Below are 22873 nucleotides of genomic sequence, written 5' to 3' on the forward strand. Positions count from 1 at the left end.
AATATCAGCCCCCAGCTGTCTGCCTAGCCTTTGCTAGCTATTAAAATAGGGGGGACCCCACGTCATTTTTTTTGGGGGGGTCCCCCATTTTAATAGCTAGTAAAGGCTAGGTATTCAGCTGGGGGCTGATATTAGTAGCCTGGGAAGCTCCGTGGGTTTTACCCCCTTCCCAGGCTTCAAACATCTGCCCCAGCCGTCTGCTTAACCTCCGCTAGAGACTAAAATTATGGGGGATCCCACGCCATTTTTTTTTTAAATAAATCCATTATTTTAACACTAAATGACATTTGAGGAGTTAATAAAGATGCAGTCCCTAAATTATTATTTATTTTTTAATTAATTTTTCCCAAAACTTTTGACGTGGGCTTCGCCATATTTTTGTATGCCAGCCAGGTACAGCATCCAGCTTCTATGAACGCGCCATTTTCCGGGGCGGCTGCGGACTGCAATTTTTAGCGGGGGGCAGAAAGCTTGGGCCTCCCTGCGCTGCAGATTCCATCCCCCAGCTGCCTAGTTGTACCTGGCTGGACACAAAAATAGGGAGAAGCTCCACGTTTTTTTTTTTTTAATTATTTCATGAAATTCATGGAATAATTAAGAAAAAAAGGGCTTCCCTATATTGTTGTGTCCAACCAGGTACAAATAGGCAGCTGGTGGTTGGGGGCAGCCCGTTCCTGCCTGCTGTACCTGGCTGGACCCAAATATAGTGCAAAGCCCCACGTCAATTTTTTTTTAATTATTTCAGGAAATTCATGAAATAATTAAAAAAAAATTATGTGGGGCTTCGCCCTATATTTGTGTCCAGTCAGGTACAGCAGGCAGGAACGGGCTGCCCCCAACCACCAGCTGCCTATTTGTACCTAGCCGGACACAACAATATAGGGAAGCCCTTTTTTTCTTAATTATTCCATGAATTTCATGAAATAATTAAAAAAAAAAATACGTGGGGCTTCGCCCTATTTTTGTGTCCAGCCAGGTACAACAAGGCAGCTGGGGGCTGGAATCCGCAGCGCAGGGAGGCCCAAGCTTTCTGGGCCCCACCCGCTGCAAATTGCAGTCCGCAGCCGCCCCGGAAAATGGCGCGTTCATAGAAGCGCCATCTTCTGGCGCTGTACCCAACTCATCCAGGGCCCTGGTGCGGTGGCTCACTGGGTAATAAAGGGGTTAAGGCCAGCTTGGCATTATCAGCTGGCCCTATGCCAGAAATTCATGGGGTCACGCCAATATTAGACATGACCACCATGAATTTCTAGTAAAGTATTTAAAAAAAACACAAACACCCAGAAAAAAGTCCTTTAATTGAAATAAAGACACAATTCTTTATTGTTCTAAATTAAACCATACTTACAGTCACGCCCATTCCAGCTGAAGCCAACGATCTCCTGCAATAAAAGTAAAATAATAAAGCAACCTCATCCTTACCTTTCCATGGTTCCCAGGACAGCTTCAGCTCTGCTACATCGAGATGACAGGCTGGACCGCAGCAGAACGCTGCCATCCAGCCTGTCATCCCGCAGACACTGAGAAGCGCAGGCATGCTTGCGCTCCTCAGTGTCTCGCTGTGACGGCATCCAGATGAGCCGAGGTCATGTCCAATGAACTCAGCTCACCTCATGCACGTCACTGACAGCGTGGGAAAATTCTCCTGCACTCAGCGCTTCAGCGTGAGAATTTTCCCACGCTGTCAGTGACGTGCATGAGGTGCGCCGAGTTCATTGGACATGACCTCACCTCATGCACGTCACTGACAGCGTGGGAAAATTCTCACGCTGAAGCGCTGAGTGCAGGAGAATTCTCCCACGCTGTCAGTGACGTACATGAGGTGAGCCGAGTTCATTGTCGGCTCATCTGGATGCCGTCACAGCCAGACACTGAGGAGTGGAAGTATGCCTGCGCTTCTCAGTGTCTGCGGGATGACAGGCTGGATAGCAGCGTTCTGCTGCGGTCCAGCCTGTCATCTCGATGTAGCAGAGCTGAAGCTGTCGTGGGAGCCATGGAAAGGTAAGGATGAGGTTGCTTTATTATTTTTCTTTTATTGCAGGAGATCGTTGGCTTCAGCTGGAATGGGCGTGATGGTAAGTATGGTTTAATTTAGAACAATAAAGAATTGTGTCTTTATTTCAATTAAAGGACTTTTTTCTGGGTGTTTGTGTTTTTTTTAAATACTTTACTAGAAATTCATGGTGGTCATGTCTAATATTGGCGTGACCCCATGAATTTCGGGCTTAGGGCCAGCTGATAATGCCAAGCTGGCCTTAACCCCTTTATTACCCAGTGAGCCACCGCACCAGGGCCCTGGATGAGTTGGGTACAGCGCCAGAAGATGGCGCTTCTATGAACGCGCCATTTTCCGGGGCGGCTGCGGACTGCAATTTGCAGCGGGTGGGGCCCAGAAAGCTTGGGCCTCCCTGCGCTGCAGATTCCAGCCCCCAGCTGCCTAGTTGTACCTGGCTGGACACAAAAATAGGGCGAAGCTCCACGTTTTTTTTTTTTAAATTCATGAAATTCATGGAATAATTAAGAAAAAAAGGGCTTCCCTATATTGTTGTGTCCGGCTAGGTACAAATAGGCAGCTGGTGGTTGGGGGCAGCCCGTTCCTGCCTGCTGTACCTGACTGGACACAAATATAGGGCGAAGCCCCAAATCAATTTTTTTTTATTATTTCATGAATTTCCTGAAATGATTTAAAAAAAATTGACGTGGGGCTTCGCACTATATTTGTGTCCAGCCAGGTACAGCAGGCAGGAACGGGCTGCCCCCAACCACCAGCTGCCTATTTGTACCTGGTTGGACACAACAATATAGGGAAGCCCTTTTTTTCTTAATTATTTCATGAATTTCATGAAATAATTAAAAAAAAAAAATACGTGAAGCTTCTCCCTATTTTTGTGTCCAGCCAGGTACAACTAGGCAGCTGGGGGATGGAATCTGCAGCGCAGGGAGGCCCAAGCTTTCTGCCCCCCCCCCCCCGCTGAAAATTGCAGTCCGCAGCCACCCCGGAAAATGGCGCGTTCATAGAAGCTGGATGCTGTACCTGGCTGGCATACAAAAATATGGCGAAGCCCACGTCAAAAGTTTTGGGAAAAATTAATTAAAAAATAAATAATAATTTAGGGACTGCATCTTTATTAACTCCTCAAATGTCATTTAGTGTTAAAATAAAGGATTTATTTAAAAAAAAATTGACGTGGGACTTCGCCCTATATTTGTGTCCAGCCAGATACAGCAGGCAGGAACAGGCTGCCCCCAACCACCAGCTGCCTATTTGTACCTGGCCGGACACAACAATATAGGGAAGCCCTTTTTTAAAAAAATTATTTCATGAAATAATTAAAAAAAAATTGACGTGGGGCTTCGCACTATATTTGTGTCCAGCCACGTACAGCAGGCAGGAATGGGCTGCCCCCAACCACCAGCTGCCTATTTGTACCTGGTTGGACACAACAATATAGGGAAGCCCTTTTTTTCTTAATTATTCCATGAATTTCATGAAATAATTAAAAAAAAAAATGCGTGGGGCTTCGCCCTATTTTTGTGCCCAGCCAGATACAACTAGGCAGCTGGGGGCTGGAATCCGCAGCGCAGGGAGACCCAAGCTTTCTGGGCCACCCCCGCTGCAAATTGCAGTCCGCAGCCGCCCCAGAAAATGGCGCGTTCATAGAAGCGCCATCTTCTGGCGCTGTACCCAACTCATCCAGGGCCCTGGTGCGGTGGCTCACTGGGTAATAAAGGGGTTAAGGCCAGCTTGGCATTATCAGCTGGCCCTAAGCCCGAAATTCATGGGGTCACGCCAATATTAGACATGACCACCATGAATTTCTAGTAAAGTATTTAAAAAAACACAACACCCAGAAAAAAGTCCTTTAATTGAAATAAACACACAATTCTTTATTGTTCTAAATTAAACCATACTTACCATCACGCCCATTCCAGCTGAAGCCAACGATCTCCTGCAATAAAAGTAAAATAATAAAGCAACATCATCCTTACCTTTCCATGGCTCCCACGACAGCTTCAGCTCTGCTACATCGAGATGACAGGCTGGACCGCAGCAGAACGCTGCCATCCATCCTGTCATCCCGCAGACACTGAGAAGCGCAGGCATACTTCCACTCCTCAGTGTCTGGCTGTGACGGCATCCAGATGAGCCGAGGTCATGTCCAATGAACTCAGCTCACCTCATGTACGTCACTGACAGCGTGGGAAAATTCTCCTGCACTCAGCACTTCAGCGTGAGAATTTTCCCACGCTGTCAGTGACGTGCATGAGGTGAGCTGAGTTCATTGGACATGACCTCACCTCATGTATGTCACTGACAGCGTGGGAGAATTCTCACGCTGAAGCGCTGAGTGCAGGAGAATTTTCCCACGCTGTCAGTGACGTGCATGAGGTGAGCTGAGTTCATTGGACATGAACTCGGCTCATCTGGATGACGTCACAGAGAGACACTGAGGAGCGCAAGCATGCCTGCGCTTCTCAGTGTCTGCGGGATGACAGGCTGGATGGCAGCGTTCTGCTGCGGTCCAGCCTGTCATCTCGATGTAGCAGAGCTGAAGCTGTCGTGGGAACCATGGAAAGGTAAGGATGAGGTTGCTTTATTATTTTACTTTTATTGCAGGAGATCGTTGGCTTCAGCTGGAATGGGCGTAATGGTAAGTATGGTTTAATTTAGAACAATAAAGAATTGTGTCTTTATTTCAATTAAAGGACTTTATTCTGGGTGTTTGTGTTTTCTTTTAACTTTGACTATGGGGTTAGTAATGGGGGTGTCTTATAGACGCCTCTCCATTACTAACCTGGGCTTGATGTCAGCTGGCATTATAAGCTGACATCAACCCCAACCCTATTACCCCCTGCCACCGCACCAGGGCAGCGTGGAAGAGCGAGGCTAAGTGCCAGAGTTGGCGCATCCTATGGATGCGCCATTTCTGGGGCGGCTGACGGCTGGTGTTTCTAGCCTGGGAGGGGGCCAATATTCATGGCACCCTTCCTGGGCTATTAATATCAGCCCCCAGCTGTCTGCCTAGCCTGTGCTAGCTATTAAATTAGGGGGGACCCCACGTTATTTTTTTTGGGGGGTTCCCCCATTTTAATAGCTAGTAAAGGCTAGGTATTCAGCTGGGGGCTGATATTAGTAGCCTGGGAAGCTCCGTGGGTATTACCCCCTTCCCAGGCTTCAAACATTTGCCCCAGCTGTCTGCTTAACCTCCGCTAGAGCCTAAAATTAAGGGGAACCCCACGCCAATTTTTTTTTAAATAAATCCTTTATTTTAACACTAAATGACAAGTACAGTAATCAACACTGTCACTGTACTTCATATATATGTGACTGACATGTTTCTATCTATCTAATCTATGTGTGATTCTCTATTCTTTCTATTCTAAATTGTCGGGTACAGATGCTGAATTGCCGGCCGGCTTTCTTAAAGAGACGGTGCATGAAAACACTATTATTTTTTTAAATAAATCCTTTACACTAAATGACAAGTACAGTAAGCAACACTGTCACAGTACTTCATATATATGTGACTGACATGTTTCTATCTATCTAATCTATGTGTGAAGCTCTATTCTGTCTGTTATAAATTGTCGGGTACCGCTGCTGAATTGCCGGCCGGCTTTTTTAAAGAGACGGTGCACGAAAACACTAATATTTTTTTTAATAAATCCTTTACACTAAATGACAAGTACAGTAAGCAACACTGTCACTGTACTTCATATATATGTGACTGACATGTTTCTATCTATCTAATCTATGTGTGATTCTCTATTCTTTCTATTCTAAATTGTCGGGTACAGATGCTGAATTGCCGGCCGGCTTTCTTAAAGAGACGGTGCATGAAAACACTATTATTTTTTTAAATAAATCCTTTACACTAAATGACAAGTACAGTAAGCAACACTGTCACTGTACTTCTTATATATGTGGCTGACATGTTTCTATCTATCTAATCTATGTGTGAAGCTCTATTCTGTCTGTTATAAATTGTCGGGTACCGCTGCTGAATTGCCGGCCGGCTTTTTTAAAGAGACGGTGCACGAAAACACTAATATTTTTTTTAATAAATCCTTTACACTAAATGACAAGTACAGTAAGCAACACTGTCACTGTACTTCATATATATGTGACTGACATGTTTCTATCTATCTAATCTATGTGTGAAGCTCTATTCTTTCTGTTGTAAATTGTCGGGTACCGGTGTATGCCGCTGATGAATTGCCGGCTTTTCATGTCATTCTACATTATTCTTAGTTGTTTTCCTTCATGTAGAATTAACCTACAAGGAAAGAAAGGGTTTATTTTCATTCCGATATTTGTGTCCCATTGACTTGCATTGGTTTCCGGTATCGGAATCGGCGATATCCGATACTTTTTGGGTATCGGCCCGATCCAATCCAATACGATATTTCCTGATATCGGAAGGTATCGCTCAACACTAATCAGGAGGTGTTCAGTACCTGGAGGCCAGCTTTGCAATGGTTTATGCTGCTAAATGGTGGCAGAGAATAATAATAATTGGGCTATCGTGAAGCTGACAGTGACAGTACGGAGGGAGTAAACACAGATTCCAGGCTTTGGAATCCAGAGGTGTGATGCCATACTCTCACTGGTCGCTTGCCTATATCCATGTAGCGAGTAGTCTTGATCTCGTGCTCGCGATTCCGGAAAAAATGCTGACAGCCTGATGGCACGGTAAGATATTGCGTGATCTTCCTGGTGTCATCCCTGTTTGGTGATCCCTGACAAACTCCACAATAACAACAAAGTACATGGTCAGATTAATTTCTGTACTTTCATCACCTTGGTTGATTATTCCTATGGTTCACATACTTTTCTAACACATACACAACATGTTAGATGATTTTGATCTAAACCTTTTGTTATATTTAATTTACTAGGTTTACCTGTATTGGGTCTATGAAGCTCTTTGAACAAGTTAGGTCAAATATATGCAGAAGTTCTGAAAGTTTTAGAAATCTAACAACTTGTTTTCACAGAAATCAGAATTCAATTCACCTATTCTGCTTTGAATCTGCAGGGTTTTTCAGAAGAAGTATTACTAAAAATGCTGTTTACAAGTGTAAAAATGGAGGCAACTGTGAAATGGATATGTACATGAGGAGGAAATGCCAGGAATGTCGGCTGCGGAAATGTAAAGAAAAGGGCATGCTTGCTGAATGTAAGTAACTTGGTAAACCTCCTGCTTGTTATTCGTTCTATTCTCCTTTGTTATCATTGTCATTCATTTATCTGTTACATAATATAGATTACCAATACGTGTCCAAACTCATTAGTAATTGATATCTTGATTGTACATATCCTAAGTGATTTTGTAGTGAAATAGTAAAATTTAGTCAAAGTTGCTGTGTAGACACAACATTAGGATTACACATTGGGCCTATTAATCCAGACTGACATTTTGTACGTCAGGGTGCGCTGGAGTAAGGTGCACCATATTCATTAAGAAGCATCTGCCTCTTAATGAATTTGGCGTATGTCTCATATAGGAGAAGAAGAAAGCCAGCCCACCATAGTAGCCTAATTTGGTCCGGAGCATGGAATAATGTCCCTGCCGAAGACGGACGGAAGTTAGCCGGAGAGTAATGGAAAGGAATCCAGCTTCATGGATATAAAATCTTCATCGTGAAGATTATAAAAATATTTTTGCATCCAAATTATAATCCATCTATAGAAACACAAATGCATAAGACACCCTTACTCATGGTGTATTAGTAATGTTAAGAGTTCACTTAAATACTTTGCCGTTCTGGTGAGCACACCAGTAAGATAATTAAAATATATGAGAAAGATCATTTGGAAAAGAGTTATTTGGATTGAGGTTTTCCAACAGGATCAATTGACCTGACGTACAGTATATACCATAGGTTGGAATAACGCTAATAACTTACATTTATTACATAACTTACATTTATTATTAGAATGGAAGAAATAGACATAATACATTGCAGTTACCTGGCAACAATGAAATAATGGACATAACAGTCTTCAACAAATAATTCAAAAAAACAATAATTTTGTGCCCACAAAAACTATAATCAAACAATTTTAGTAAAGCATTTATCAGATATGTATAATATATAAATATGTGTATTCGTCTGTATATATGTATATGGAAATAAATCTTAAATAATACTTGTATTATAGGTAAAATATTTAATATAACATATTTTAATAACAGTCACACAATCTGAAATTGTATAGCTATGGCATAAATATGTATTTAATGTATACTATTGATGGTTGTGCACCAAGAATTAAAATGAACAATTGTTACATTTACCAAAGTGAATGAATAACAATATAAAATAAAAGAGATGTAATCAGTAATATAACAAATTATCTTTGAGCAGGTTAAGTACCAAAGCAACTCTTGTATTAAGTTAGGCATTTTGCCCCTTTTGGAAAACCGCAATCCAAACAACCCTTTTCTAAATAATCTTTCTCATACAGTCATGGCCGAAAGTGTTGGCACGCTTGAAATTGTTCCAGGAGATGAAGTATTTCTCCCAGAAAATTATTGAAATTACACATGTTTTTTTACATTGGTTTCCTTTGTGTGTATTGGAACAACACAAAAAAACTGAGAAAAAAGGAAAATTAAACATAATTTGACACAAAAAACACAGAAATGGTCAGGACAAAATTGTTGGTACCTTTCCAAAATTGTGGGTGAACAACTTTCTTTCAAGCATGTGAAGCTCGTTCAAGCTCACCTGTGGCAAGTAATAGGGGTGAGCAATATGAAAATAACACCTGAAACCAGATAAAAAGGGAAGAAGTTGACTCAATCTTTGCATTAATTGTCTCTGTGTGTCACACTAAGCATGGAGAACAGAAAGAGCAGAGCTGTCTGAGGACATGAAAACCAAAATTGTTAAAATATCAACAATCTTAAAGTTACAAGTCCATTTCCAGAGATCTTGATGTTCCTTTGTTCACGGTGTGCAACATAATCAAGAAGTTTACAACCCATGGCACAGTAGCTAATCTCCCTGAACGTGGAAGGCAGAAAAAAACTGATAAAAGGTTGCAATGCAGGATAGTCTGGATGGTGGATAAGCAGCCCCAATCAAGTTCCGTAGACATTCAAGCTGTTCTGCAGACTCAGGGTGCATCAGTGTCAGCGCAAACTGTCTGTCAACATTTGAATGAAAATAAACGCTATGGCAGGAGACCCAGGAGGACCCCACTGCTGACACAGAGACATAAAATAGCTAGACTGCAGTTTTCCAAAATGTACTTAAGTAATCCAAAATCCATCTGGGAAGACGTCTTATAGACAGATGAGACCAAGATAGAGCTTTTTGGTAAAGCACATCATCTACTGTTTACCAAAAATGGAATGAGGCCTACAAAGAAAAGAACACAGTACCTACAGTCAAATATGGTGGAGGTTCAAAGATGTTTTGGGGTTGTTTTGCTGCCTGTGGCACTGAGTGCCTTTACTGTGTGCATCATGAAATCTGAAGATTATCCAAGGATTTTGTCTCGCAATGTAGTGCCCAGTGTCAGAAAGCTGGGTTTGCGTCCTAGGTCTTGGGTCTTCCAGCAGGACAATGACCCCAAACATACTTCAAGAACCACCCAGAAATGGATGAATGGTTGCAAACAAAGTGCTGGAGAGTTCTGAAGTGGTTAGCATCAGAGTCGAGATCTAAATCCCATTGAACACCTGTGGATAGATCTTAAAATTGCTGTTGGGAGAAGGCACCCTTCAAATATGAGAGACCTGGAGCAGTTTGCAAAAGATTGGTCTAAAATTCCAGTTGAGAGGTGTAAGAATCTTGTTGATGGTTTGTGCATAACAAAACGTGTAATTATAATAATTTTCTGGGAGAAATACTTCATTTTCTGAAACAGTTTCAAGGGTGTTAACACTTTCGGCCTTGACTGTATGTTTTAATTATCCTACCGGTGTGATCACTGGAACGGCAAAGTATTTAAGCACACTCTTAACATTACTAAAACACCATGAGTAAAGGTGCACCATAAACACGTTAATGTTTCCAAAGATGGATTATCATTTGGATGTAAAATTATTATTATAATCTTTCAATAAAGATGAAGATTTTATTTCCGTGAATCTGGATTCCTTTCCGTTACTCTAGGTATTTCTCATATGCCCTGCATCCGCATTAGAAATGTGCTCGAGTCATGGACTGAAGTACATCTTGGTTGTAATTTATGCCACTTTTATGGCATAAATTATAATGAATTTGAAGGCTGCAATCGGACCCGCAGCCTGGTTCTAAGTTTTGCCCACTTTTCAAAATGTTGGCTAAGCTGGTGCAAACACAAAAAAAGTAAAAAAAATGTTTGCAAAACTACATATTTCACAATTTTTTTGTGACGTTTCAAACAGTATTATGTCTGATTTCTGGTGCAAACTGATGAATTGGCCCTATAGTGTCCACTGAAATCCTGTAATCATGGTGGTGTCCATGTAATGCAGGTGATTGACTGAATAGCCCAAGGACCGATGTAGATAATGATAGGTGATGATATGTGATTCCATGCGACTGGGTCTCTCTGGAGCTCTTTTGGGCAATCTCTCTTTTTCTAATAATTTGCATTCATTTTGGGGACTTTAGAATAATGGGCACTTGAATCAATACAGTTATGTATTTCCATCACATGCTCATCTACTTCACAGTTTTGACCATTAGGGTCTAACTCTATCTCTGGTGGGGTGACAAATGCAATGGCAACTTTAAGTGATATTGTTGCATAGGCAGGAGCATGTGTGTACATTGGTTATAGAGTGCATTCTTCAAAATCTTTATTTGTGATTCCATTCAAATCACTTAGCTAGTAACATAGAAAGCAGTAGCACTGATACGATCCATACAGATTGGCCCACTCCTGACTATAAGTATTGCTACAGCATTCATCTGCATCATTACGGCCTTAGCCATGCAAAGTGAACTTGAATCTAGTACAACTGCAAGTGGAGGAGCCATCAGTATTTTCACACTTGTGGGGAACAGAAATTACCAGTATCCTCTGCATTCATTAAGATCAACAAATGATCACCTTTGGGTGTCAAAGTGATTTTCAGGACTTACTATTTTTGTGTATTGGGCTAAGCACTAATAACTAGGTAGCAGATAAATACCTGCCTGCTTTGCATTGGGATGATCTCTGCTGGCTCAGCCAGCAATTCCCTGCTTCACTTAACCTCTCGAATATAGAGCAGCTCTTCCTTTTCCAGTCTGCTTTATCGATGGAGCATTACTGCAGACTTCATGCTGATTGACAGCCTGTTCCCCGCAGTTAGGTAGTGGAGAGCCAGCTGTCAACCAGCATGACTTTGGCAGAAATGCCCTGTTAACAAAGCAGAGGGAAGAGTAGATGCTGTTCTGTCGACGTGACATCAGTGGAAGCCACAGAATAGCTGGCATAAGTGTTTAATGACCACTCTAAGCTGGCTGAGGTCAGTGCTGTGCAGAATAGGTTCATTCTTAGCTCCATATGCAAAAATAATAAAAGTCTCAGATAACCCCTTTAAGACAGATGCTCACATCCCTACGGGGGTTCTTAATGTTGGAGCACTCAAATAGTGATGGGTGAGCCCGAACAGTAAAGTTCGGGGTCCATACTGAAAACTTAGCTCTTGGGCACGGACTCCAAACACTGATTTATCCAGAAAGTCCATGTCACTGTTCGGGTTCGGCAGCCCGAACATCGGATGTTTCCCACGCTGTCATCTCTGTGACAGTGCGAGAAACACCGGCGGCTCTGATCGGAGGTCAGAGAGCTGCGGTTCCCATGCTGTCAGATAACAGTGTGTGAGCCAGCAGCCCTAATAGGCGTCGGCTGATGAGAGTACCACTCTCATCAGCATATGCCTGCTGTTGCTGATAGCAGCAAGAGCAGGCGCCACTGATGAGAGTATTCATCAGCCAGCTCCTGAGTTTTAAATAAATAAATAATAATAAAAAATGACGTGTGGTTTCTTCTATTTTTGATAACCAGCACAGGCAAAACCGACAGCTGTCAGCTTTATCATGGCAGGTTATCAATAAAAGAAGAGTCAACACGCCATTTTTTTTTAAATAATTAAAAAAAACAGCATAGGGTACCCCCATTTTTGACAACCAGCCAAGCTAAAGCAGACCGCTTGGGGCTGGTATTCTCAGACTGGTAAGTGGTCATGGATATTGGCCCTCCCCAGCCTAAAAATAGCAGCCCGCAGAGGGCCCCAGAAAAGGCGCATCTATTAGATGCTCCAATTCTGACGCTTTGCTCGGCTCTTCCCACTTGCCATGGCAAGGGGGTAATATTTGTGGGGTTAATGTCAGCTTTGCATTGCAAGCTGACATCAAGCCCAGAGTTTAGTAATGGAGAGGCGTCTACAAGACGCCCCCATTACTAACCCCATAGTAAGTTTTGAAATAAACACAAAGCAAGAATAAAATACTTTATTTGAAATAAAACTTAACTCTCTGTCTTACACATTTATTAAAAAATAAAAAACACAGTTATACTCACCTTAATGCCTAATCCACTGAAGCCAATGTCCCCTGTAAAAAAAACAAAATAATAAACAGCCATATCCCTCATCTGTTCAACATGAAAATAATCTATACTGTCCCACTCTGTAATCCATCTGTGCGACATTTGGTTGTCAAAATGAATGGTGGCATGATGCAACCGTTCATGCTGAAAACCAGGGAAGAATGAGCTGCTACGAGCAGGCAGATGACTTGCGGTGACCTCAATGAGATCACTGCTAGCACTGTGAGAATTTTCTCACTGTAAACTGCGGTGACTTCATTGAGCTCAGCGCAAGCACCGTGAGAAATTTTCTGACTGTGCTACCGGTGATCTCATTGAGGTCACCGCAAGTCATTGGACTGCTCACAGCAGCTCATTATTCCCTGATTTTCAGCATGAACGGCCGCATCATGCCACTGTTCATTTTGAAAAACAAATGTTGCACAAATGGATTACATTGTGGGACAGTCTGGATTATTTTCACGTCAGACAGGTGAAGGATATGGTTGTTTATTATCTTTGTTGTTTTACAGGGGACATTGGCTTCAATGGATTAGGCGTAAAGGTGAGTATAACTGTTTTTTATTTTTTAATAAATGTGTAAAGCAGGGAGTGGAGTTTTATTTCAAATAAAGGATTTTATTTTGGCTGTTTATTTCAAAACGTACTATGGGGTTAGTAATTGGGGCGTCTTATAGACAAGTGGAAAGAGCGAGGCTAAGCACCAGAATTTACGCATCTTATTGAAGCGCCATTTCTGGGGCGACTGAGGGCTTATGTTCTTAGCCTGGCCCCTTCCCTGGCTATTATTCTCAGTCCACAGCTTTCTGTTTAGCCTTTGCTGGTTTTAAATTATGGGGGGACCATACGTCATTTTTTTCAGGGGTTCCCCCATAAAATAACCAGTAAAGGCTAACCAAACAGCCGTGAGCTTTTATTAATAGCCTGGGAACCTTTATAGATATTGCGCTTTTCCCAGATTATTAACATAAGCCCCCAATAGTCAGCTTTCCCTCTGCTGAAAATTACGGGGGACCCCCATGCATTTTTTTTAAATTTATTAACAAGAACAGCAAGGTCACATCATAGCAACTGTTTCTCTTGCTTTGCAAGTGCCAATGCCAGACTGATGAATGCCCGCGAGTCCCGCACTTGGCACTCTGGCATTCAACAGTCCGGCACTAGAGCTACCGTGAGACTTGAACTTGAAATTAGGTTAAGAGAGTTCACAGCCACCAGGTGTTCGGCAGCTGTGAGGTTCGGAAACCTCATGGGAAACTTTGAGGGACATTTTAAGGTTGGAAACTGCTGGAACACCTGGAGGCTGTGAACTAAAGTTACCTTGGGTGTGTATTTTACTGCACTTGTTAATGAATAAAAAAAAATGAAAAAAACAGCTTAGGGTCCCCCGTAATTTTCATAAGCAGTAGTGGGAAAGCCAACGGCTGGGGTCTGCTGTTAATATTCTGGGAACCGGCCAATAGCCATAAAGGTTGCCAGGCTATTAATATCAGCTCTCAGCTGTTTGCTTAGCCTTTACTGGTTATTATATGGTAGACCCTTCCAAAAATGTGGCGGTCTCCCCTATATTCACTAACCAGCAAAGGCTAAACAGACAGCGGCATGCTGATATTAATAGCCTAGGAAGGGGCCATGGTTATTTGCCCCCTCCCAGGCTAAAAACATCAGCTCTCAGCCACCCGAGAAATAGCATATCCATTGGATGCACAAATTCTGGTGCTTAGTCTTGCTCTCTTCCCTCTTGTGCAGCCCACAGCTGTCTTTTTTTCCTGTGCTGGTTTTCAAAAATAGAACATATCCCACATAATTTTTTTCTGTATTTATTCATTTATAGCACAGGCGCCTGCTGATGAATACTCTCATCAGTGAAGCCTGCTCTCGCTGCTATCAGTGACAGCAGGCGTACACTGATGAGAGTAGTACTCTCATCAGCCGACACCTGTGACCAGCAGTAACCTTTTTTTTTTACAGCCAGTAACAGCTGCTATCTCACGCTGTCCTCTGACAGCATGGGAACCCCAGCTCTTTGACCAGCGGTAACGATCGCCGATCAGAGCCAGTGTTTCCCATGCCGTAACGCAGATGACAGCATGGGAAACCACAAATGTTCAACCCCCCCATTCATCTGAATGGGGTCCGGGTTCGGATAGAGTTCGGGTACCATTCTGGTACCCGAACCAAACTTTTTTTTTTTAGATGTTTGGTCGAACCTGCACATCCACGGGTTCGCCCATCACTAATCATAAATACAGTATATGAACAAATGAATTCTTTCTTTACCCCACATGTTCCCAAGCATGGAAAAAAGACTAAAAAAATGACTTTTCTTTCACACAATATGACTTAAAGACAACATAAATATAGAGCTGTTATTCTGAACATTTTTCTTATGATTATCACAGGTTTATTAACAGAAATACAGTGCAAGTCAAAACGGCTTCGAAAAAATGTTAAGTTCCCGTCTGAAAAATCATTTGGTGAAGATAATGATGGCATTGAGATTAAGCATGTGTCATCTACAACAAAGACAAATCAGGTATGGACATTGTTCTTTCATGGTCATATCATTAGGATATCAAGTCAATTTTTAGTTTTGTCTTGCATTATGTCTATGTAACTGAAGCTATCAATAAGTTGATATTGTTTAGACAGTGTAGGGGAATAAAGCAAGGTTAGACAAATAACTGTTCATCTAGGGCAGGGGTGGGCAATTAATTTTCCCGGGTGGCCAGATGAGAGACAGTGACTGTTGTGGAGGGCCGAACCAATAAGCTGAAATTAACTCCACTCAATATCAATATTAATTGTATCACTTAATATTGAGCAGAAGTAAGTATGCAGACATCCCCTATATACCGTTTGAGCACACACACACACAGCCCCCTATATATCCTTAAGAGCCTCCACACAGCCTCCCCATGTCCAGCAGGAGACCCCCATGGCCACCTTCCCTATGTCCAGCAGGAGACCCCCATGGCCACCTTCACCATGTCCAGCAGGAGACCCCCATGGCTAACTTCTCCATGCCCAGCAGGAGACCCCCCCATGGCCACCTTCCCCATGTCCAGCAGGAGACCCCCATGGCTACCTTCCCCATGTCCAGTAACTGACCCCCATGGCCACCTCCCCACATCCAGCAACTGACCCCATGGCACCCTCCCCACGTCCAGCAGGAGATCCCCATGGCCGCCTTCCCCATGTCCAGCAGGAGACCCTCATGGCCACCTTCCCCATGTCCAGCAGGAGACCCCCATGGCCACCTTCCCCATGTCCAGCAGGAGACCCCCCATGGCCACCTTCCCCATGTCCAGCAGGAGACCCCCATGGCCACCTTCCCCATGTCCAGCAGGAGACCCCCATGGCCACCTTCCCCATGTCCAGCCGGAGACCCCCATGACCACCTTCCCCATGTCCAGCAGGAGACCCCCATGGCCACCTTTCCCATGTCCAGCAGAAGACCCACCATGTAAAGCAACTGACCCCCATAGCCATAAAAAAAACAACACCACACTCACCTTGCTCCCATTCCCGTTGTCCCTGTGCTGTGCCTCTCTCTGCTCCAGTCTCCAATCCGCAGTGCACCGCTCAGCTGAGCTGACGCTATGACATGACATCATCGCGTCAGATGTCACTTGCTGATTGTTGGAAGAAGGGGCCGGCGGCGCCATCTTCCACCAATGCAGTCACCGCTGTCTGAATCCTGAGGATGCACATAGCGGTTACAGTGGGCAGCTGGCGCGGCGGGGACAGACAGGCGGAAAGAGCGCGGTGTGGCCAGTGGGCCACTGTTTTCAGCCCACAGCTTTCTCAGTTCGCAGGCCGGACTGGGACATCCACAGGGCAGGATGTGGCCCGCGGGCCACACTTTGCCCAGGCCTGATCTAGGGTAATTATATAGGCATATTCACAACTCTAGTGTCAGGATTTACAATATGAAGTGGTAATATGCTGCTGTCCACCAGGTATCCAATGTTATTTTCGCTGTAGGGATAATGAAATGAATAACAAGAGAAGAAATTGCTCTGCAATTTTTTGATCTTTCATTTCCACTACCAGCACTGTGCAACAGGGCTATGTTCTCGAGGTAGATCTAATAGAAAAAATGATGGCCAATCCACAGGAGGTGGAGATACCCCTTTGAATAACATGTACAATTTTGTTTTGGAAGGATATTAATATCCTTAAAAAAAAGTGTATTTTTTCAGTAACACTTTTATTTTTCTGAAAAAATAGACATATTAAACATTATACTTGGGAGGTAAAAGATACCAGATACAGAAGATAAACACAAACAGTTCTGCAATATCAGACAAGACCAGCATTGTAAATTAAATATAATATTTAAAAGGATACAAAATTGTTTAAAAAGGCTTTGTTCCATGAACAAAAGTGCTGTTTAATCTGTAGATATTGGAAAATGAAGCATTTTCGCAATTGGATGTGATTTAAATGGAATTTGTCACCAGATTTTTGCTACCTCATCTGAGAGCAGCATAATGTAGGCAAAGAGACCCCGACTCTAACTATATATTACTTAGATTACTGGGTGAAGCAGTAGTGATGCAATCAGACTTCTTAGATGCAGCATGAAGCAGAGCTGAGAAAGCTGCCTATGCCCTCACCAGGCTATGTACATTGTCTATTGACAGTGAGCTGCTCAGGGGCGGACACAGACTGTAGTGGGCCCCTGTGCAAGAAATTTTTGGGGCCCCCCCCCCCCCTGCGCTTCATAAGGCAACAAAGTTATGTAAACATAACCCCCCCATGTGCAGCTCTCATCCCCCCCATGTGCAGCTCACCCCCCCCGATGCATCTCTCATCCCCCCCCGTGCATCTCTCACCCCCCCATGTGCATCTCTCACCCCCCCATGTACATCTCTCACCCCCCCATGTGCATCTCTCACCCCCCCATGTGCATCTCTCACCCCCCCATGTGCATCTCTCACCCCCCATGTGCATCTCTCACCCCCCCATGTGCATCTCTCATCCCCCCCATGTGCATCTCTCATCCCCCCCATGTGCATCTCTCATCCCCCCATGTGCATCTCTCATCCCCCCCATGTGCATCTCTCATCCCCCCCATGTGCATCTCTCATCCCCCCCCATGTGCATCTCTCATCCCCCCCCATGTGCATCTCTCATCCCCCCCCATGTGCATCTCTCATCCCCCCCATGTGCATCTCTCATCCCCCCCATGTGCATCTCTCATCCCCCCCATGTGCATCTCTCATCCCCCCCATGTGCATCTCTCATCCCCCCCATGTGCATCTCTCATCCCCCCCATGTGCATCTCTCATCCCCCCCATGTGCATCTCTCATCCCCCCCATGTGCATCTCTCATCCCCCCCATGTGCATCTCTCATCCCCCCCATGTGCATCTCTCATCCCCCCATGTGCATCTCTCATCCCCCCCATGTGCATCTCTCATCCCCCCCATGTGCATCTCTCATCCCCCCATGTGCATCTCTCATCCCCCCCATGTGCATCTCTCATCCCCCCCATGTGCATCTCTCATCCCCCCCATGTGCATCTCTCATCCCCCCCACTCCTAGTTAATTAATTGTATTTAAGAAAAATAAAACTTGTTATACTTACCCCCATGCGATCCCTGCAGAATCCTGGCGCTCGTCCACGTCGCTGCCACCAGGCTCTCCTGACGTTCGGCCATGTGACGGTGCCACATACATAGCCAACAGCTTTTGTTTTGGCCAAAAGATTTTTAAAGCCGCCACCACGATAAGGTAGACTCTTCTGGCCGGGCCCTACTATAACCTATTAAAATTTTCTTAAAATATCCAATACTCTTTTTAGATATATTTTTATTTAGTTTTCTTTAAGGGAATGTGTCATATACATTTTTTTTTTAAATGACCAATAATACCACATACAGGGAATACCGCCACACCATCACCAGACCACATATTACCACAACATAGTGACCGAATAATACCACACAGAAGGGAGAAAAACTGCCACACCATGACCAGACCACATATTACCACCACATTACTAATATTACCACCACATTACTAATATTACCATAAGTGTCATTATACACGGGAGCTCTATACATGGTATGTATAATGTAAGTGTCCAGGTAATCTAGTGATCACCAGTGACATTATACACAGGAGCTCTGTATATAGTGTCAGTGTACAGGTAATACAGTGATCACCAGTGACATTATACACAGGAGCTCTGTATATAGTGTACAGGTAATACAGTGATCACCAGTGACATTATACACAGGAGCCCGGTACATAGTATATAGTGTAAGTGTACATGTAATGCACTGACTCACTGGTGACGTCTCTAGGTGAAGTCCTTCAGCTACGCTTTTCTCCTTCATCCAGCACAGACCGCCATCACGTCTTCCAGCCAGAACTCGTCTCTGCATAAAATAACACAGTTATCTAGAGCACATTCCCCAACTTCTACATTACGCAGCTGAATACAGACGTGCATCCACCATCAATATATGGTTAGTTATTATGCCACCTACCATTCCAAATATAAATTGTAATCCACCACGGTGCCCCCATTAACTGTAAATAGGCACTTAATATATAATTTAATTAGAACCTCTACTCTATACTTCCTGCTCCCCGCATTCATTATTTACATGCACCCCCTGCCCCAATTCATTATATCATGTCCGTGCTCTCCCCACCCCATCGTCATTTATCATTTACTCTCCCCCACCCCACATTCATTATGTGCAGCTCATTATCCCCCTACTCCCAATTCCCCCATGTGCAGCTCATTTTCTCCCAATTCCCCCATGTGCAGCTATCACCCCCCCATGAGCAGCTCTCACCACCCCCCCATGTGCACATCTCTCATCCCCCTCCCCCACATGTGCCCCTCTCTCATCCCCCTCCCCCACATGTGCCCATCTCTCATCCCCCTCCCCCACATGTGCCCCTCTCTCATCCCCCCCATGTGCAGCTCTCACCACCCCCCCATGTGCCCCTCTCTCATCCCTCTCCCCCACATGTGCCCCTCTCTCATCCCCCTCCCCCACATGTGCCCCTCTCTCATCCCCCTCCCCCACATGTGCCCCTCTCTCATCCCCCCCATGTGCATCTCTCATCCCCACCATGTGCACATCTCTCATCCCCCTCCCCCACATGTGCACCTCTCTCACCCCCCCATGTGCATCTCTTATCTCCCCCCCATGTGCATCTCTTATCCCCCTCCCCCATGTGCATCTCTTATCCCCCTCCCCCATGTGCATCTCTTATCTCCCCCCCATGTGCATCTCTTATCTCCCCCCCATGTGGATCTCTTATCCCCCCCCCCACATGTGCACCTCTCTCACCACCCCCACCCCATGTGCATCTTTTATCATCCCCCCCCCCACGTGCACCTCTCTCATCCCCCTCCCCCCCACGTGCACCTCTCTCATCCCCCTCCCCCCACATGTGCACCTCTCTCATCCCCCCCACCCCATGTGCATCTTTTATCATCTCCCCCCCCCCCATGCATCTCTTATCACACACACACACACCTCCCATTCCCCCCACTCCTAGTAAATTGTATTTTGAAAAAAACAAAACTTGTTATACTTACCCCCATGCGATCCCTGCAGAATCCTGGCGCTCGTCCAAATCGCTGACACCAGGTTCTCCTGACTTCCGGCCATGTGACGGCGCCGTCACATGACCGGAAATCAGGGGAATCATGAAGGCGCTGCCGCAGGAGCGCAGCGCAGCGCTGAGATGTCCCGGACCCGGCGCTTAGCATGGGGCCGGGGGCCCCATGAGGAGAGAGACTCACAAGAGGGGGCCCCCAACGGGGCTCCAAGGGGGCCCCTACCGGCTGGGCCCCACACTGGAGTCAGGGCAGACATGCCCTGATGGCGGCCCTGCTGGAGGCTGGAGGGGCCCCCTCTCCCTCGGGGCCCCCGTTCAATGAACCGGCTGCACGGGCGGTAGTTCCGCCCCTGGAGCTGCTTATCACAGAAGGGGGCAGAGTCGGACTAGCAAGCGCATGACAGCTAGTCACAGCAATGATAATGTCCTGGTGATAAAACCTTCACTGTAAGTAAAGAGCACACAGCTTGACATGTGACATCACTAAATTCTGTGTTTTAACCCCTACCTCATGCTGTCCTCAGATTACATAGCAAAAACCTGCTGACAAATGCCCTTAAATTTTTTTGCTGTGCAGAGATAAACTTGTAATTGTGCACCTGCTGTGTCCTGTGTGGTACCTGAGCACGTAGAGGTGCTTTAGCTGCAGACAGTGCATACTAATTGTATTCATCCCACAGAAGGGATAACTGAATATTCTCTACTGATATTGTTGGCAAAGTCTATTTCATGCTTATGCCATTACTCCTTCCGGCCTTTTGCTTCTCACCTACATAGCGATCATATTTGCTATAGAACAGGACCTTTGAGCTCATCTCAGTAAATCACACCAGTGAATTAAAAGGAGATCAGTGGCTGGACATATACCTTGTTTTTTCAGTTTATATGAACAGCTATTGAGTTTTTGTACTTTCAATGGCCTTAATCTCTACTTAGGTGAAAGGAATAAGCAGGGAAAAGGAACATCATAAGCATGAAATAGACTTTGCCAGCGTCCAGGGTCAGACTGGGGTGTCTAGGGCCCACTGGGGGAATTAACTCTAGGGGCCCACCTGCAGCAATATGCAAATATCTGTTATCCGCTATCCCTGTTATAGTGGAGCATTGACTGGCGTCTCCTGCACATCTACAGTGTGACACCATAACTGGGATGTACAATTACTGTAGTTTGCATTAAAGGGCTTCTTTGGTTAAACCACACCGATCCATGGGCTCCACAGGATCACTGATAACTTATTGATCGTTTGGGTCCGAACATTGGAAAACACACCTATCGAAAGAACGGGGAAGTTTTATCCCTGACGGGACACTTATCCCCATTTTAAAATGCAGCAATTGGTGGGACTTCTGACTGCAGCTCTATTCATTCTCTTGGGGGCTTCCAAAAAAGAGCAGCGCTCACAGCCACTGAGGGAATGAATGGATCAGTGGTCGCATCTCACATGCCGCTCCAGTCTAATGGGGAGAAAAGCTCCACATTCTGCCAATTGTGTGCCAGCAGTCAGACCCCCACCAATCAATATTATCACTGATCCTGTGGAGAGGTGATTACTTGTTTTCACCGGAGAACCCCTATAAGTGCATCTCTGCAGCTCTGGTCCAAGTATTTAATCGCTAAGGCCATGGCCCTACTATCAGTATTCGGTCATTATCCGGTATTTTTTCTCAGGAGTGGGAGCCAAAACCAGGAGAGGAACAATCAGAGAAAATGTATAATGTGGAAGCAAAAAAGCAATGTCTGACTTTCATTTGTTAATTTTCATAGATTTTTAATTTATTATTACTTTAGTCAGATTCAAGTTATTTCTGTGACCATTGTGGGTTTTTCTTTCATTAAACGAGGGTAACAACAATTTTGACCACGTGTGTAGTGTAAGTGTACATGTAATACACTGACTCACTAGTGACGTCTCTAGGTGAAGTCCTTCATCTTCGCTTTTCTTCTTCAACTGGCACAGTCCGCCATCACTTCTTCCAGACAGGAATCATCTCTGCAGAAAATAACACACAGTTATCAATAACTGATCTCTTCTAGAGCACATTCCCACTTTTCCCCTGACTTCTACACTACACCAGTTGAAGAAAAAAAGCGATATAGTGCCGCCCTGCACAGTAACAGGACCCCTCTTTTGTCCCATCCCATGGAAAACAATTTCCTAAACAGTAAATTATATTACAGAAGTAATAATGTCCCTAATTGGACTCTAAAATAATAATGTTCCCCACTCGCGCCATAAACTAATAAAGTATGTTCCTCAATCTGGCCCCCAAACAGTAATTAAGTCCCTTGCCCAGCCTGGCACCCCCATATATCCATCCTGCCCCCCCTATATATCCCTTCTGGGCCCTCCATATATTTATCCTAGCCCACGTGTATCGAGCCTTTCCCCTCCCATATACCCATCCTAGTCCCCCATGTGGCCATCCTGCCCCCGCCACATATCCATCCTGGCCTCCATGTTTCCAGCCTTCCCCCCCATATATCTGTCCTGGCCTCCATGTGTCCAGCCTGCCTCCTCCCATATATCTGTCCTAGCGCCCCAGGTGTGCAGCCTGCCCCCCATATATCCATCCTGGCCTCCATGTGTCCAGCCTGCCCCCCTACATATCCATCCTGGCCTCCATGTGTCCAGCCTGCCCCCCATATATCCATCCTGACCTCCAAGTGTCCAGCCTGCCTCCCCCATATATCCATCCTGGCCTCCATGTGTCCAGCCCGCCCCCCCCATATAGCCAT

The 22873-nt window shown here is 44.8% G+C and overlaps 1 protein-coding gene across 3 annotated transcripts in view; it reads left to right on the plus strand.

Annotated features, from left to right (window-relative positions):
- The window catches only part of NR1H4 (nuclear receptor subfamily 1 group H member 4), a 231042-nt gene that overhangs the window by 147334 nt on the left and 60835 nt on the right, over positions 1 to 22873 (plus strand). For all 3 annotated transcript variants that reach the window (XM_073651456.1, XM_073651458.1, XM_073651457.1), the window contains 2 exons: positions 7041 to 7181; positions 14944 to 15077. In XM_073651456.1, the coding sequence (XP_073507557.1) occupies positions 7041 to 7181; positions 14944 to 15077 (275 nt within the window). The remainder of the gene's footprint in view (positions 1 to 7040; positions 7182 to 14943; positions 15078 to 22873) is intronic.

Source organism: Phyllobates terribilis, unplaced genomic scaffold (genome assembly GCF_046119375.1).
Source record: "Phyllobates terribilis strain yellow unplaced genomic scaffold, ASM4611937v1 Scaffold_11__3_contigs__length_659146591, whole genome shotgun sequence".
Lineage (NCBI taxonomy): Eukaryota > Metazoa > Chordata > Amphibia > Anura > Dendrobatidae > Phyllobates > Phyllobates terribilis.